A 13,342-nucleotide genomic window follows, 5' to 3' on the forward strand; every position below is an offset into this window, starting at 1 on the left:
GGACTTCAGGCAGTGTTGCCAGGTCTGTGGTTTAGCAGCGGAATCAGGTCACTTTAACACTGTTGCCGCGGGTTGTTTTCCATGTCCGAGCGTTAACGCGACTGGAGTAGGAAATTTTTCCAGGTGAACCCCGACAAAAACGTGTATTTTGGCAAAGTCACTTTAAGTCCCTTTATTCTATAGTATTTGATTTTGGGTGGGTTTGTTTTGGAAATCTGGCAACCCGGTGACAGGAAGTGACATCTGGTGTGTGCGTGCCGATTTTCAGCGGTGGTGTGGAGTCCGAGCCGCGTGGGGAACATTGAAGACACCCAAATTCCCATTTACCAGCACTGACAACTAAACGCACACAGGAGGAAAGAAAGATTAAAAGGAGCCGTTTTCTCATTTAAAAGTAAGTGCGTTGCGTTTCAATAAGCCACTGCCTCTTTTTTTTTTTATGAATTAACGTTAGCAGGATGGCCTGCAATGTGACAGCTCAAAGATAATGTCACACTGTCAATTAACTTTACGCCATGCTTTGGGTTAATAAGTAATTTGCTTTGTTGTTTAAGACGGTTTTGCACTAATGCTAACGTGATAGACATGCACATTACGTATGTGGTTAAATCTAGAAAGACCCATTGAGGAGTCACCTTGCAGATCATTATGTAGGCGGAAATGCATATAATATTTCTAAAATTGAAGTTCAGTTTTATATGATATGAACGCTCATGCTTAGCATGACATTATCTGAACTGAGTATTATTTGTGCTAAGGTTTCTATGAATGATTTATCTAGAAAATAAAAAAGTTAGTACGAATTAGATAATTTCGCCACGTGCAACTGAACAGGAAGTGCAAGGTCTTGACCTTCATGCGTTCTCTAAACAGTGCGAAATAAATGTATATATTTTTATTTATATTTATATATTAACTTGTTAACCACTTTAGAAATATAAAAATATTTTTACTGCTATTCGTCCTTGATTCGAGTGCTGTAAAATGTAACTTTTTTTTTCTAACCTTGTGGACTCTAGAGATAAGAATAACATCATAACATAAAAACAATAAAGCTGTTATTTTGTAATTTTGTTAGTTCTCAGTGCTTTGCAAGAAGTGGTTTATAACCTGATTTACAATGGAAATCATTATGGAGCAGCTTTCCATGCTGGTTGTGACTCTCACATGTTCTTCTTCAATGCTTTCTGGGTTTTTGATCATGTCCTGAGGGAAAAATCTTTATTCATTCGTGTTTAATCAAGCTTGAACTGCATTTATGCTAGCAGGGCGTAACAATAAGTTTTTTTTTTCTCTAGTCATTGTGGCTGACATATTGATATCACATATCCAACAAGTACTTTTTGCTTTATCTCCATATCCGCCGTTATTAGATCCCTTTGGTTGGAGATTAAATGAATCAGGGATTACTTTGAACTAAAAAGATTGATTTATTTTATTTTATTTCATACTTGTGTGTGTATTTTTCTTCCTGTTTAAGCTTGTTTTGTGTTGAAATGTGATAAATGCTGGTTTGTGTTCAACAGCAATGAAGTATGGGAAATAATGTCAGGGAGATAAGGCGTAATCAAGGACACAATTAAAAATATGGCAAACTGTCCAGTGAAACCGCATGCCATTGAAGTGTTGCAAGACTTAAAAACGGCGCCAATTGTTCTGCTATTAGTAGGAAGTTCCTCTACGTGCACAGTCAGAAACGCTTCCTTTAACGCAACTCGTTTTTGTAATTCAGACATTAGAATTCTTCTTGACTCACTTTACAAAAATAGTACTTTGTTTTTCCCTCTGTGTTTATTTCACTAGCTTAGTGTAAATCGTGGGCAGGGCAACTATACAAGTACACAGTATTTCACAATTAGTAAATGTTTGTGCTGCAAATTTAGCATTATCAACATTATATAATCTCCATATTGATTCTTATCACCGTATTAACTAGCCGTGGAGCCACTGTGGAGGGTGGCTCTGGGTTTTGGCCGGAGTTCAACGAATCAAAAGACTACTTTTTTTCAGTGGATGAAAACATTTTTGAACTTTGAACAAGGAGGGCTGTGTTTATGAATTCAGAGACTTCAAAAAGAGCACTTGGTCTGAGAAGGATCTTGTGAGCGACTTTGTGTTGCTGAGGATATTTTACCTCTTTCATTTCAGATTCCATGGAAGAAACAATTGATCAGGCCAGAATGAAGTTTTCAAGAATAGTAAGTTTTATTTTTGACAAACTCTGTATCTTTTAAGTAGGTTTAAAATATTTTTTTTCTGGAATTTGGAGCCTAATTTTTTTCCTCCCTTTGTTAATAGGTAAACAGTCGCTCGTACACCCGGTTCAATCAGTCTCAGAATCCTGATGGAGAGAGTAGCCGTGTGGAGGTGAAGCTTGGTGTGGATGGTGAGGAGGAAATGGATGGAACAGAACAAGGACACATGCAAAATGAAACTTACACACGATCCAGTCGTTCTGTGCCATGGAACAAGTGGAGAATTTTGATTTGGGTGGGTGGAGTGCTGGTCATCTTCTGTATGGGTGAGTGTTTCTCCAGTGTATTCAGTTTTTTTAATTTTTTTTACTATGTCTTTTCACATTTAAATAGCAGTACTTTTGGGGTTTGACATTCACGGATACTAGTCTAGTCGTCAAAATTTTGCCAAATGTGACATTCTGCATTATACAGTAAATTCCGTATATTACCCTGGACCACAAAACCAGTCATAAGGGTAAATATTTATGACAATATTTGGCTGAGATACAACTATTTGAAAAACTGAAATTTGAGGGTGCAAAAAAAATCTAAATATCAAGAAAATCACGTTTAAAGTTGTCCAAATTACGTTCTTAGCAATGCACATTACTAATTAAAACTTCAGTTTTGATATATTTGCGGTAGAAAATTTACAAAATATCTTCAAGGAACTTGATCTTACTTTAATAATTTAATAATTTTGACCTATATGATGTATTTTTGGCTATTGCTACAAATATACATGTGCTACTTATTAGGGCTGCACGATTAATCGCACGATGTTGTGAGGCGCGTTTAGTCAATGAACGTGATGGAGATTTACTAAACATGCCTCATAACATCGTGCGATTAATCGTGCAGCCCTACTACTTATGACTGGTTTTGTGGTCCAGGTTCACATATTATTACTGAATTCTTTAATTATCGTAATTGAAATGATAGGGCCATATCAATATTTTCATCTGCATTTTTTATGTGACTAGTTTTATGTTAGAAGAGAAATTAGTTGCCAGGGGCAATGATCTGTTCAGAACAAAAATGTTTGACCATTGTGAGCATCAATCAATATTAACTGTTTCAATTATTCATGTAATTACCAGTACTTGAATATAGGAGATGTTCTCATGTGTTTTTAGAGCTCATTTGAGAAACCACACTAATACTTCTTTCCTGTCCCAGGTGTACTCATCGGATACTCTGCCCACCGTAAATCTGAGCCGCCATCCTGTTCTCTGCAAGAGACTGTGACAATGAAATCAGTTCCTGAAGTTCCTTCCAATCCAGAAGTTCTGAATTATGCACCAGTTCTAGATTGGAGTGACCTTGTTAAACTTTTGAATGATAAGCTGTCATCTAAAGCCATTGAAGATAAGTTAAGGTAACTGTAAATCATAGAGTATTATTGCTTATTGTGAGCATTGAAGGTTAAACATTAAATGAATATTAAAACAAGTGTGATTGCGTAAGTCGACAAACTTTAAGTATGCACATCTGTTATTGAACTTCTCTGACTTTCTGTTCCTCTACCATCAAGCGAGTACAGTGCACCAGGCCGTAAAGCAGGATCATCTCTAGATAACAAGCTAGCTGATAATATCCATAATATTTTCACGCAACTGAATATGGACCCTTGGGTTGATGAACACTTTGTGAAGCTACAGTATCCTGACCGGTCAGTATCAACTCCATTAGCTACATTACAGTAAAATAATACTACTAACATACAACAGCATACTAACATGCACTTAACATGAGAAAAACATTTCTGAACATATAATATAATAACTGTATAGTAGCATGCAAGTGTGTAATTCTCTTAAAAACCTCTCTGAACACAGTAAAAACCATATAGTGACATGCTAACAAGTGCAAACCACTAAAAAACATTCTGAACACAAGAAAAGCTGCATGGCTAACAAATACATAACATGCTTAAACCCTCTGTGAACACCATAAAATGCATAGCAATATGCTAACATGCATATAACGGTATATAGAAACTCTGAACACAGTAAGAACCGGATAGCAACACACTTTTCAGAACGCTAAAAACATTCTAACAATCATATAACATGCTAAAACCACACATAACATGCAAAAATATGTCTGACCACATTAAAAACCTAATTCAGCATGCTAACAAGTGTAGAAATCTCTCTGAAATCACTTTTAACACAATAAAAGCTACATAGTGACACAGTAACAAATGCATAATATGCCAAAAACCTCTTTGAACATAGTAAACCCCTCATGACAACAGGCTAGAAACCATTTGTAACACCTAAGCAAACATAAATTTTAACTCGTTTTCTTTGGATGTCATGTGTAATTTGCCCTGTATTTAACCCTAACAGCTCCAAGCCAAACACAGTCTCATTTGGGTCAGTGGTGATCGAACGTCCAATTGGTTTCCTGGCTTACAGTGAGACAGGAACTAAAGAGGTGAGCCTTCCTGATCCCCTGCAGGACACACTTGCCTTTCTGTCTTTTTTTTCTTTTGTTAGTCAGCCTACTTGGTTGTTTAATAATGTGCATGCTTAACTTTTTTTTTAAACAATTATGTCCACAGGGCAGAGTGGTGTACGCAAACTATGGTGAGGTTTCTGACCTGCAGACTGTGAAGAATGGAGCATACAGACTGAATCTAAATGGATCTGTTGTCTTGATGAGGGCTGGAAAAATCAGCATGGCACAGAAGGTGATTTATGAGTAACAGATCAAAAAGTTCTAACTATATAGTGTTTTCCTAGAGACTCATGGCCAGTTGTGTGGTGTCCAACTAAGAACAATCTGGTACTTTTTGCTAGTGCTGATCAAATTATGTTTGGCATCATTGTAGGTTATGAATGCAGCTAACATGGGTGCCGTAGCAGTTCTGATCTACCCAGACCCAGCTGACTATAAAACAATGGCTGAGAATGATGATCTCTATGGTCATGTAAGTTACAGCAACAGAAATTCGTATGTTTGAGTTTATATTGATTTTTTTTTTTTTTTTTTTTACATATACCTTTAATTTCTTTAATTACAGGTCCATCTGGGATCAGGTGATCCTTACACCCCAGGATTCCCATCTTTTAATCACACACAGTTTCCTCCTGCCAAGTCTTCTGGTCTTCCAGGAATACTCGCCCAGACAATCACTGCAAACACTGCACGCACTATCCTTGGGTATGTTATAGATTTTGGTTTACCTTGAAAAAATTTTAATGTTTTGAGAAATATAAAGCTTGATTGGTATTTCAAAATTTTCACAGAAAAATGGGAGGAGATGATGCTCCTGATGGATTTAAGGGTGCCTTCCCCAGTTACAAGTTGGGAGGAGAGAGTGACAAAGTAACCGTAGTAGTCAATAGTAACCTTGCCGAGACCAAGATCCACAATGTGTTTGGAGTCATCAAAGGATACGTGGACCCTGGTGAGTTTGTGCGTTTTGCTTAAAAAACATCTATAAAACATAATATCTGTGATCTAACTGTGTCTGTGTGAATCTGGCAGATCGTTATGTTGTGATTGGAGCGCAGAGGGACTCCTTGACCACTGGATATGCCAAGTCTACAGTTGGCACTACTCTTCTGCTGGAGCTTGCGAGGGTTTTTACTGAGCTGAAGAAAGGTATGTCCTCAAATGTATGTTTTCACATTTAGCCTGAGGATGTATTGTTGTGGTGTGCGCTCACTCCTCATTCTCTTCACCATAGATGGTTTCAGACCCAAAAGAAGCATTGTGTTTGCCAGTTGGACTGCAGGGGATTTTGGTAACATCGGAGTTACTGAATGGCTTGAGGTTTGTTTGCTGATGTTATCGTCAGTGTTAGGCTTGAACAATTGCGCATAGTTTGATTTGAAATGCAGGTTTTGTAATGTGCTGTCGTCTTTGTTTTACAGGGATACTGGGCATCACTGAGCAGAAAAGCCTTTACTTACATCAGTTTGGATGGTGTCGTTACTGGTAAGTTTTCTGTGTCCAATGTCAAACGTTTTTTTATAGTCTTTTGTTCACCCAATTATAGGGTTGTAACTTGTAACAATATTATCAACATTGTGGTATCACAATAGCAAAACTGTCTCGATATCTTTGTGGTCACATGACGATATGAAACGATAGGGCAAAAAGTGTAGTTAAAAATCTATTTAAACTACTTATTCTAACATAAAAGGTCTTTAAAGTTGTGTTTTGTGGCATTATGCTTTGGCACAGTATCTGTCAAATGAACTTGAACCGAAAGCACAATATGGCTTAATCCCTTTATCGAATCTGTTTTCGCTGAGCATTTCAGTCTCATGTGAAGTGCTCATGTCGTTCAAGCGATCAGCTCGTGATCCGGTGTTTTTCACACCTTAGATACCCTTTCCTAACGCTGGGATTCGACGGGGGTCCTCCGATTTAAAAAAAAAAAAAAAAAAAACGCATTCTGGGGGATAAAATGCAAATTTTTTGCTGGGGTTCTTCAGGTAAAATTCTGATTCGAGGAGCTAAATATAACTTTGGGGTCGCTTCAACCCCTGGATATGAAAAACAACGCGTAGCAACAATGTTAAAGTGGGCGGGTCTAAACAGGCAGCGGTGTAGAGGCAGGTGTTGATCTTTTTCTGCAGAGGTGGTGTTTAGCCACACTTACGCCATAAAGTGGCACATTCCACAACCTCGTTTTTGCAGATTTGCATAGATACATGGCACTTCTATTATTTCTATCATTTTTAAATGGGGGATCAAGCATATAGCGTTGAAACCCTATTGTAATTGTTAGAGTGGCCGAGGATCAGCAATCATCACGTGAAACTGATCGGACAGACCAAACTGTAAGTTGTAGAGACTTGAAACTTAGAGGCATGGTAGTACTCGCAATCATGGCCTAATGGTTAGAGAGTCGGACTTGTAACCCGGCGGTTGCGGGTTCGAGTCTCAGGTTCGTCAGGGATTGTATATTAGGGATTGTAGGTAGGTGGAGTGAATGTACAGCACTCTCTCCACCACGACTGAGGTGAGTCCCTTGAGCAAGGCACCGAACCCCCGGCTGCCCACTGCTTCGGATGTGTGTTCACTACTGTGTGTGTGTGTGTGTGTGTGTGTTCACTACTGTGTGTGTGCACTTGAATGGGTTAAATGCAGAGCACAAATTCCGAGTATGGGTCACCATACTTGGCCACATGTCACGTCCTTTCCACACAGTCTACAACTTCACCAAGGCTCAGCCCAATTGGCCTGATTGGTATTTTCATTTTTTGAAAACCTACTTTTGCAAACTCGAAACACGTTTGAGAGCTGAATCTGAGGTCACATGAAAAAAAGTCAGAGCTTGGCCACTTGGTGGCACAACAAGAGGGAAAAATCATAAAAATGGCCATAACTACGCAACCTACATGCTCTTGGCCCATAGTACCACAAGTGGCATTTCTGCATGTCAAAAAACATGGCCGTCATAGGCCAATTGGAATGAAACTCGGTGGGCTTGTTTGAATCACGGCTCTAAAGGTCTGTGAGAAATTTGAAAGAAATCGGCAACTGAGGGGCGATATCATATGATTTATATCATACAATAGACCTCCTTGCTCTAAACAACTTTGCCTCTAGAACCACTGCTGTCAATTAGATTATTTGTTAAATTTATTAAAAACCTACTTTTGCGAACTAGTCCCAGGTCTGTAAAAAAACACTGTGGTACAATTCTCTAGACTCTCTAGGACTAGGTTAGTTATCCAAAAAATGTTGAAATTTACAGTTTGGGGAGCTGTAACATGGTCTTTTAAAAAAGGGGCCTGTCCAAATATACCCTAAAGCCTAAACGAAAACTCAAAACTTCACCAAAGCTGGTGAGCACATGCGAAAGGTGATTCTAAACAAGTATGCAAAGATTTTGGGGACCACAACTGGCACTATAACGGTCATAAATGTAAAAAAAAAAAAAACATCATATTTCTATGGTAAATGACCTGGATTTGTCAAATGTTTTTTTTTTTTTAACATTGATTTTGGTTGTTACAGACTTCATAAATTATATGTATTGTCTTTTTTTCATAAATGCTTAAATGCCTTAAAACGCTTGAACCTCAGTAATTACTGCTTGCAGCTATTTTTATTATCATTATTTGAGTTTTAAACATTAACAATGTAATTCTATCTTAATTCCTTCATTTTAAAATTCAGTTTAAATCTGTTATGTTTGCAATAACAAAAGTGAATATTAGTGACTATGCATCCAAGAAATTTGGTGGTGCTCATGTTCGAGTTCCACTCATTCCGTTCACAGTCCTGTTTTCTACTTCTGTCCCTGTTCTTTGAGATTTCAGTTTCAGATGTGTTTTGTTTAATCTACAGGTTCGGGTTCTTTTAGAGCTTCAGCTAGTCCTTTGTTGCACACCCTTCTGCAGAAGACCCTGGGAAAGGTCAAAAGCCCAAGGTCAACTTCAAGCCTTCTCCAGACTTACGACAATGATTTTTCAAAGCTGTGAGTAAATCTGTTTTGATTTATGTGTTAATGATGGAAATAACAATTTAATCAAGATCGCTTCTGTGGTGATGTGATAAACATGAACCTGTTTTCGTCCTCAGCCTGACACCCATGCAGATGGATGATGGTGCATATCCTTTTCTGGCCCTCTCTGGAATCCCATCCTTGTCTTTCAGTTTCGTCTCTTCAGCGGTAAGTGTTCAGTAATCTGCCTGTCAGTTTAATGAAAAAGAAAATAATGGGTTTGAGACTAACAGCTCGTTGTCATATACAAGTCATCCAAATGTTTGCATACTCATTGAATGATGTTTTTCCACCAGGCTACTGATGGAGAGTATTTAGGAACGAATCTGGATGATGAAGCTCATCTGGACCGCATCACCAGTCAGAAAGTGGTTGAGTTGTCCGTGCTTGCTGCTCAGGTTGCTGGGCAGATAGCCCTCCGCCTTGTCCACGACCACATCCTCAGACTAGATGTTACCAAGTATACTGATGTGATAACAAAACATGTGAGCGCCATAATCAAGGGCGTTGATGCTCTCAAAAATAACAAGGTACTGCTTTCTGTCATGTGCATTATGAGAACCAAGCTCTACTTTTTTTTTTTTTTACTTTACCAATGTTCATTGTTCTTTTAACAGGTCGATAAAATTGAGTCTTTGTCAACGCTGTGGCTAAACGAGGCAAGGGGCTCCTACAGTCGTGCTGCGGACGCTCTAAAAAACGACATAGGGAATACCGACCTGAATGACATGGAGGCGTGTCGCGTAATCAATAACCGCATAATGAAGGTGAAGATGATAGTCCCATCTTTTATCATTGCTTGAAACATATTAGCTAAGTTGTAATGTTTCTGTTATTTTCTTCTTCTAAGGTGGAGCATAATTTCCTCTCTCCCTACGTCTCTTTGAGAGACGTCCCATTCCGCCACATTTTCTTCGGTAATGGCTGGCAAACCACCGCAGACCTGGAAAAGTACCTTGGTGATGCACTTGAAAACAAGACTAGCTTCAACATAGACCAGGTCCTAAATGATTTCGCTCTACTCACCTGGACCATCCAGGGCTGTGCCAATGACCTGGCAGGAGATATCTGGGCCTTGGACAACGAGATATAGTTTTTCGCTGCTGCATCAACCAACTTGTCATCGGTTTTGCTTGAAAATGATTGATGCACAAATATAATCCTGCTAGTATAAAGTAGGAAGAATGAATTTTGACTAAGCATATCTTCGAAATTAATGATATGACAGCTTTAAATTAAACTGCGGAAGTTATGTAATCATACTGAGATGAGTAATATAGATATCTCATATTACAAAGAATTCTTACTGGACTAGATAAAAAATATCAATCAGAGCACAACAAGGTCATCAACTTTGCTCCCCTGCAAATTGTCCATGTGAGGTTAAATTAGTCATTTTTGGTATTATCTTGATGTTTTTCTCATCCATGACTCGTTTTCAAATTGCACATGTGCGTATTGAGTAAATCTTGTCCTCGGCTGCTATTTTGGAAATTTAGACCCATTCGCGCTTCATATAAAACCCCAACTCAGTCTCTGTGACCAACTGAGGACCATATTTATTTCTTATTTATTTATCAGTGACAGTGTTCACTATAAAAGTGTCTTCTCTTGTTTTTTTTTTAATTATCGGAAGCAGTGCCTTCCATAATTGTGACGGTTATACTGTCAGTTCTTAAAAGCAGCATCTGCTAACAGAAATGCATGTTACCAACAGCTGGCATTAGAAATGTCTCTTGTTACAGGTGCTTGAGGAAATGAGCTCAAAGCACCTTTTTAATATTATGGAGCAGTTCCTCTTCTTTTTGAAGAAAAGCCCTAAATTGGTAAAATTGAAACCAGAACAGTTTGGGCTGTTGAATGAAATTTGACAAATCTCCTTGTGTTAAAGTATCTTTTTTTGTTCTTGTTGGTCTGAAACAATTTGTTCAATTGGCAAGGCTAGTTTCCATTTTGACCAAACTTGTGGGCTCAAGCATTTTTGTGACAACAGCATTTCTCTGTAACATTTATATTTCTATTCTAAATCCATTATCGGGAGCAGTGTCTTCCATAATGTGCGTGTTCGAAGGTAGTTTTTGCCTACCGGCGTGTATATATCGAGGACAGTGATCCTCATATTTCACTGTAGGGTGGATCAAATTATCGGGAACAGTGTTTCCCATAGTTTATGTAAATATTTATTTTTCATTACGTGTTTTTGTGGCTTTTTTCCTGCTTTGTTGTTATTAATTACTGTAATCTGGACAAGATGTGAGTTACTGTACATCAAGTCATGACTGTTTTCTGTTTTATTCAGGCTCAGTTTCTCTTTTAGTGTTTCACTGGGTTCTTGTTTCAGATTGCACTTTTTCTGGCCTGTTTCTGTTTCAAAACTATTGATATTCATTGTGTAATTTTTAGAGAGGCTCTTGCAGATTGAATTTTGGTTGCTTATTGCTGTACCTGCTCTTTTTTTCCTGTAAGGCAGGTGTTAGAAAGAGGATGTGGGCATAACGTATTGCATAATGATTAGAATATGATGTACTGTATGACTGATAAGCTTACTGCTGATTTTACATGATGGTTTCATGTTTGAACGCACTTCGGACAGTTTTGGTGGACACGTTTTGCAAGCGTGTTGCATACTAGTCTGCAACTCTTGTCTTTACTTCTTCCTGTGGCACTTACCAGAGTTTCAAAACGTGTTTGTAGAAATGTGCATGCAATAAATCTAAACTTCGCAGAAAGCAAAAGTATCAGTTTCAAGCTGAATGTGATGGCTAAATAAAGTGACTAGACATTTGAATTTGCGTGAAAGAACTGTTACTTCTAGACAAGCAGGGTTTGATTTACCAAATGTGTGTTTATTGAAATAATTAGGAGGAAAAATTGATCATTCAGATATGTCTAGATGTGTTGGGTGGTGGGGTTACAACCATTTGATTGCTGTTGATTGTTAGAACTGACGCTTGTATTCAATATCTGTCAACCTTTGATCTGTAATAAACTCTGGCTTTGGACGTATGTTTATTCTTGTGTAAGACCTATAATATTTTCTATAAATGTATAAAAGCTTAAATCTAAAAATGCCAAAAGTATGTTTTATGAAATCTTTTGTTCTCAACACATTATCAATCAGTCATATTGGTGGCACTGAGCATAAACAATGCCACTGCACTGAACAAAACATGCATATTTTGCTGATTATTGCTGCTTATTAAACAGTTATTGTCATGTTTTGTTCAGTGCTAATTGGTCAGACCAGGAAAAACCTTTGGATTACTATAGACTGCTAAAAGTTATAACAAAGGAAGGAGAAGAGTGCAAAAAAACTAAGGAGCAAAAGGCGTTTGTGGTTGGCCAAACTAACTGACTAATTACTGACAAACTAATTTCCAGGGCAAGAATCTTAATAACATTGGTGGTTGTTCTTATCATTTCCCCTCAGGTAGGTGAAATATTAGGCTAAAATCTTAATTAATACTGCTGGTATGTACCACTTAATTAACCGCTTAACTATATTTTCTCAAAATATTTAGCCCTTTCATGCTTACGAAGTCCTTCTCTATATGATTTAGCAGCTTCCACGCGGATTTTCTGTAGTTTAGACAACATCATCCGGGTAACTGATCAAATTGTGAGTGCAAACATCTCTAGAATGGATACTGTAATCTAGTGCAAAATCCCCACAATGCACCATGTACTCACAGGCTGCTCACTGTATTCGCTGTTTATTTAGTCTCTGAAACCAGATCAGTTGGCCGTTATAGTAGCATAAAAAAAATTAAAATGTGCAACCACTAACACTGTAGTTACCATGAAGAACAGCTTCACTTGACAAAATAATGTTATATTTCACATGATTATGTTTAACTTTATTAATTAAATTTATATTAATATCAAGATTCACAGTCGATGAAAGGTTCCCATAAAGATACCAGCACCCCTGTGCGCGCCTCTGTGTAAAACGCGCTGTCGCTTTAAGAAAGAGATCAATCCTTGTGCTGAGGCTGAAGAAGGATTACGACCGCTGAGCAGCTAATTCTCTTTCTTTGAAATGACTGTTTAAGAGGTAAGTAAGTTATTTGACCTTTTTTTTGACACAGCTTATCATTTACACAAACTACATGAATGTTCCGCTCGGCGCGGTACTGAATGTTCGGGAATCAATGGACCTCTGCGCTCCATCCTAATGACTGCATGACTGCATCACTACAGAGCCTGTATTATACAGTATGGGTAACACCGACCTTTAATGCCTGTTTGGTTGAACGGGACTTTATATATATAGAGAGAGGGAGAGGTTGCTTACGCTTGTTTGAATTAGCTTTTTATTTAAATACGATTCTGTATTTGAGCATAAAAGACACTGGTTGTGTCTTAAAACCTAGCGCGCTGCCTATGTAGACAGCATGGGCCCAAGAGGACGCAAAACGCGCTTCCAGATGACAAACTTGTTTCCTTTTGGATCGGTTGTGTATAATATTTCTGGTAGATCTAAGCAAATTTTGTCTTGATGTTTTAGTAAAGAAATAAGCTAGAGGCAGTGTGTTACTGTGGTAGCCTACTATCACAGCAATATGGCAGAAAACGCCGCTGTTCAATAAATAATGTAATTTATTAATTATTCAGTCACATACAATAAACA

The 13,342-nt window shown here is 38.0% G+C and overlaps 1 protein-coding gene across 1 annotated transcript; it reads left to right on the plus strand.

Annotated features, from left to right (window-relative positions):
- Positions 1 to 256: 256 nt before the first annotated feature.
- tfr1b (transferrin receptor 1b) lies at positions 257 to 11,714 on the plus strand. The gene is made up of 18 exons (XM_073830873.1): positions 257 to 394; positions 2,149 to 2,198; positions 2,299 to 2,521; positions 3,417 to 3,615; positions 3,772 to 3,909; positions 4,592 to 4,679; positions 4,807 to 4,935; positions 5,077 to 5,175; positions 5,269 to 5,408; positions 5,495 to 5,655; positions 5,736 to 5,852; positions 5,938 to 6,023; positions 6,125 to 6,188; positions 8,556 to 8,685; positions 8,790 to 8,880; positions 9,009 to 9,242; positions 9,330 to 9,479; positions 9,563 to 11,714. Exons 2-18 carry the CDS (start codon positions 2,154 to 2,156, stop codon positions 9,803 to 9,805), a joined length of 2,337 nt encoding a protein of 778 aa, XP_073686974.1. The 5' UTR covers positions 257 to 394; positions 2,149 to 2,153; the 3' UTR covers positions 9,806 to 11,714.
- The last annotated feature ends 1,628 nt before the right edge of the window (positions 11,715 to 13,342 follow it).

This window comes from Garra rufa, chromosome 24 (assembly GCF_049309525.1).
Source record: "Garra rufa chromosome 24, GarRuf1.0, whole genome shotgun sequence".
Classification (NCBI taxonomy): Eukaryota; Metazoa; Chordata; class Actinopteri; order Cypriniformes; family Cyprinidae; genus Garra; species Garra rufa.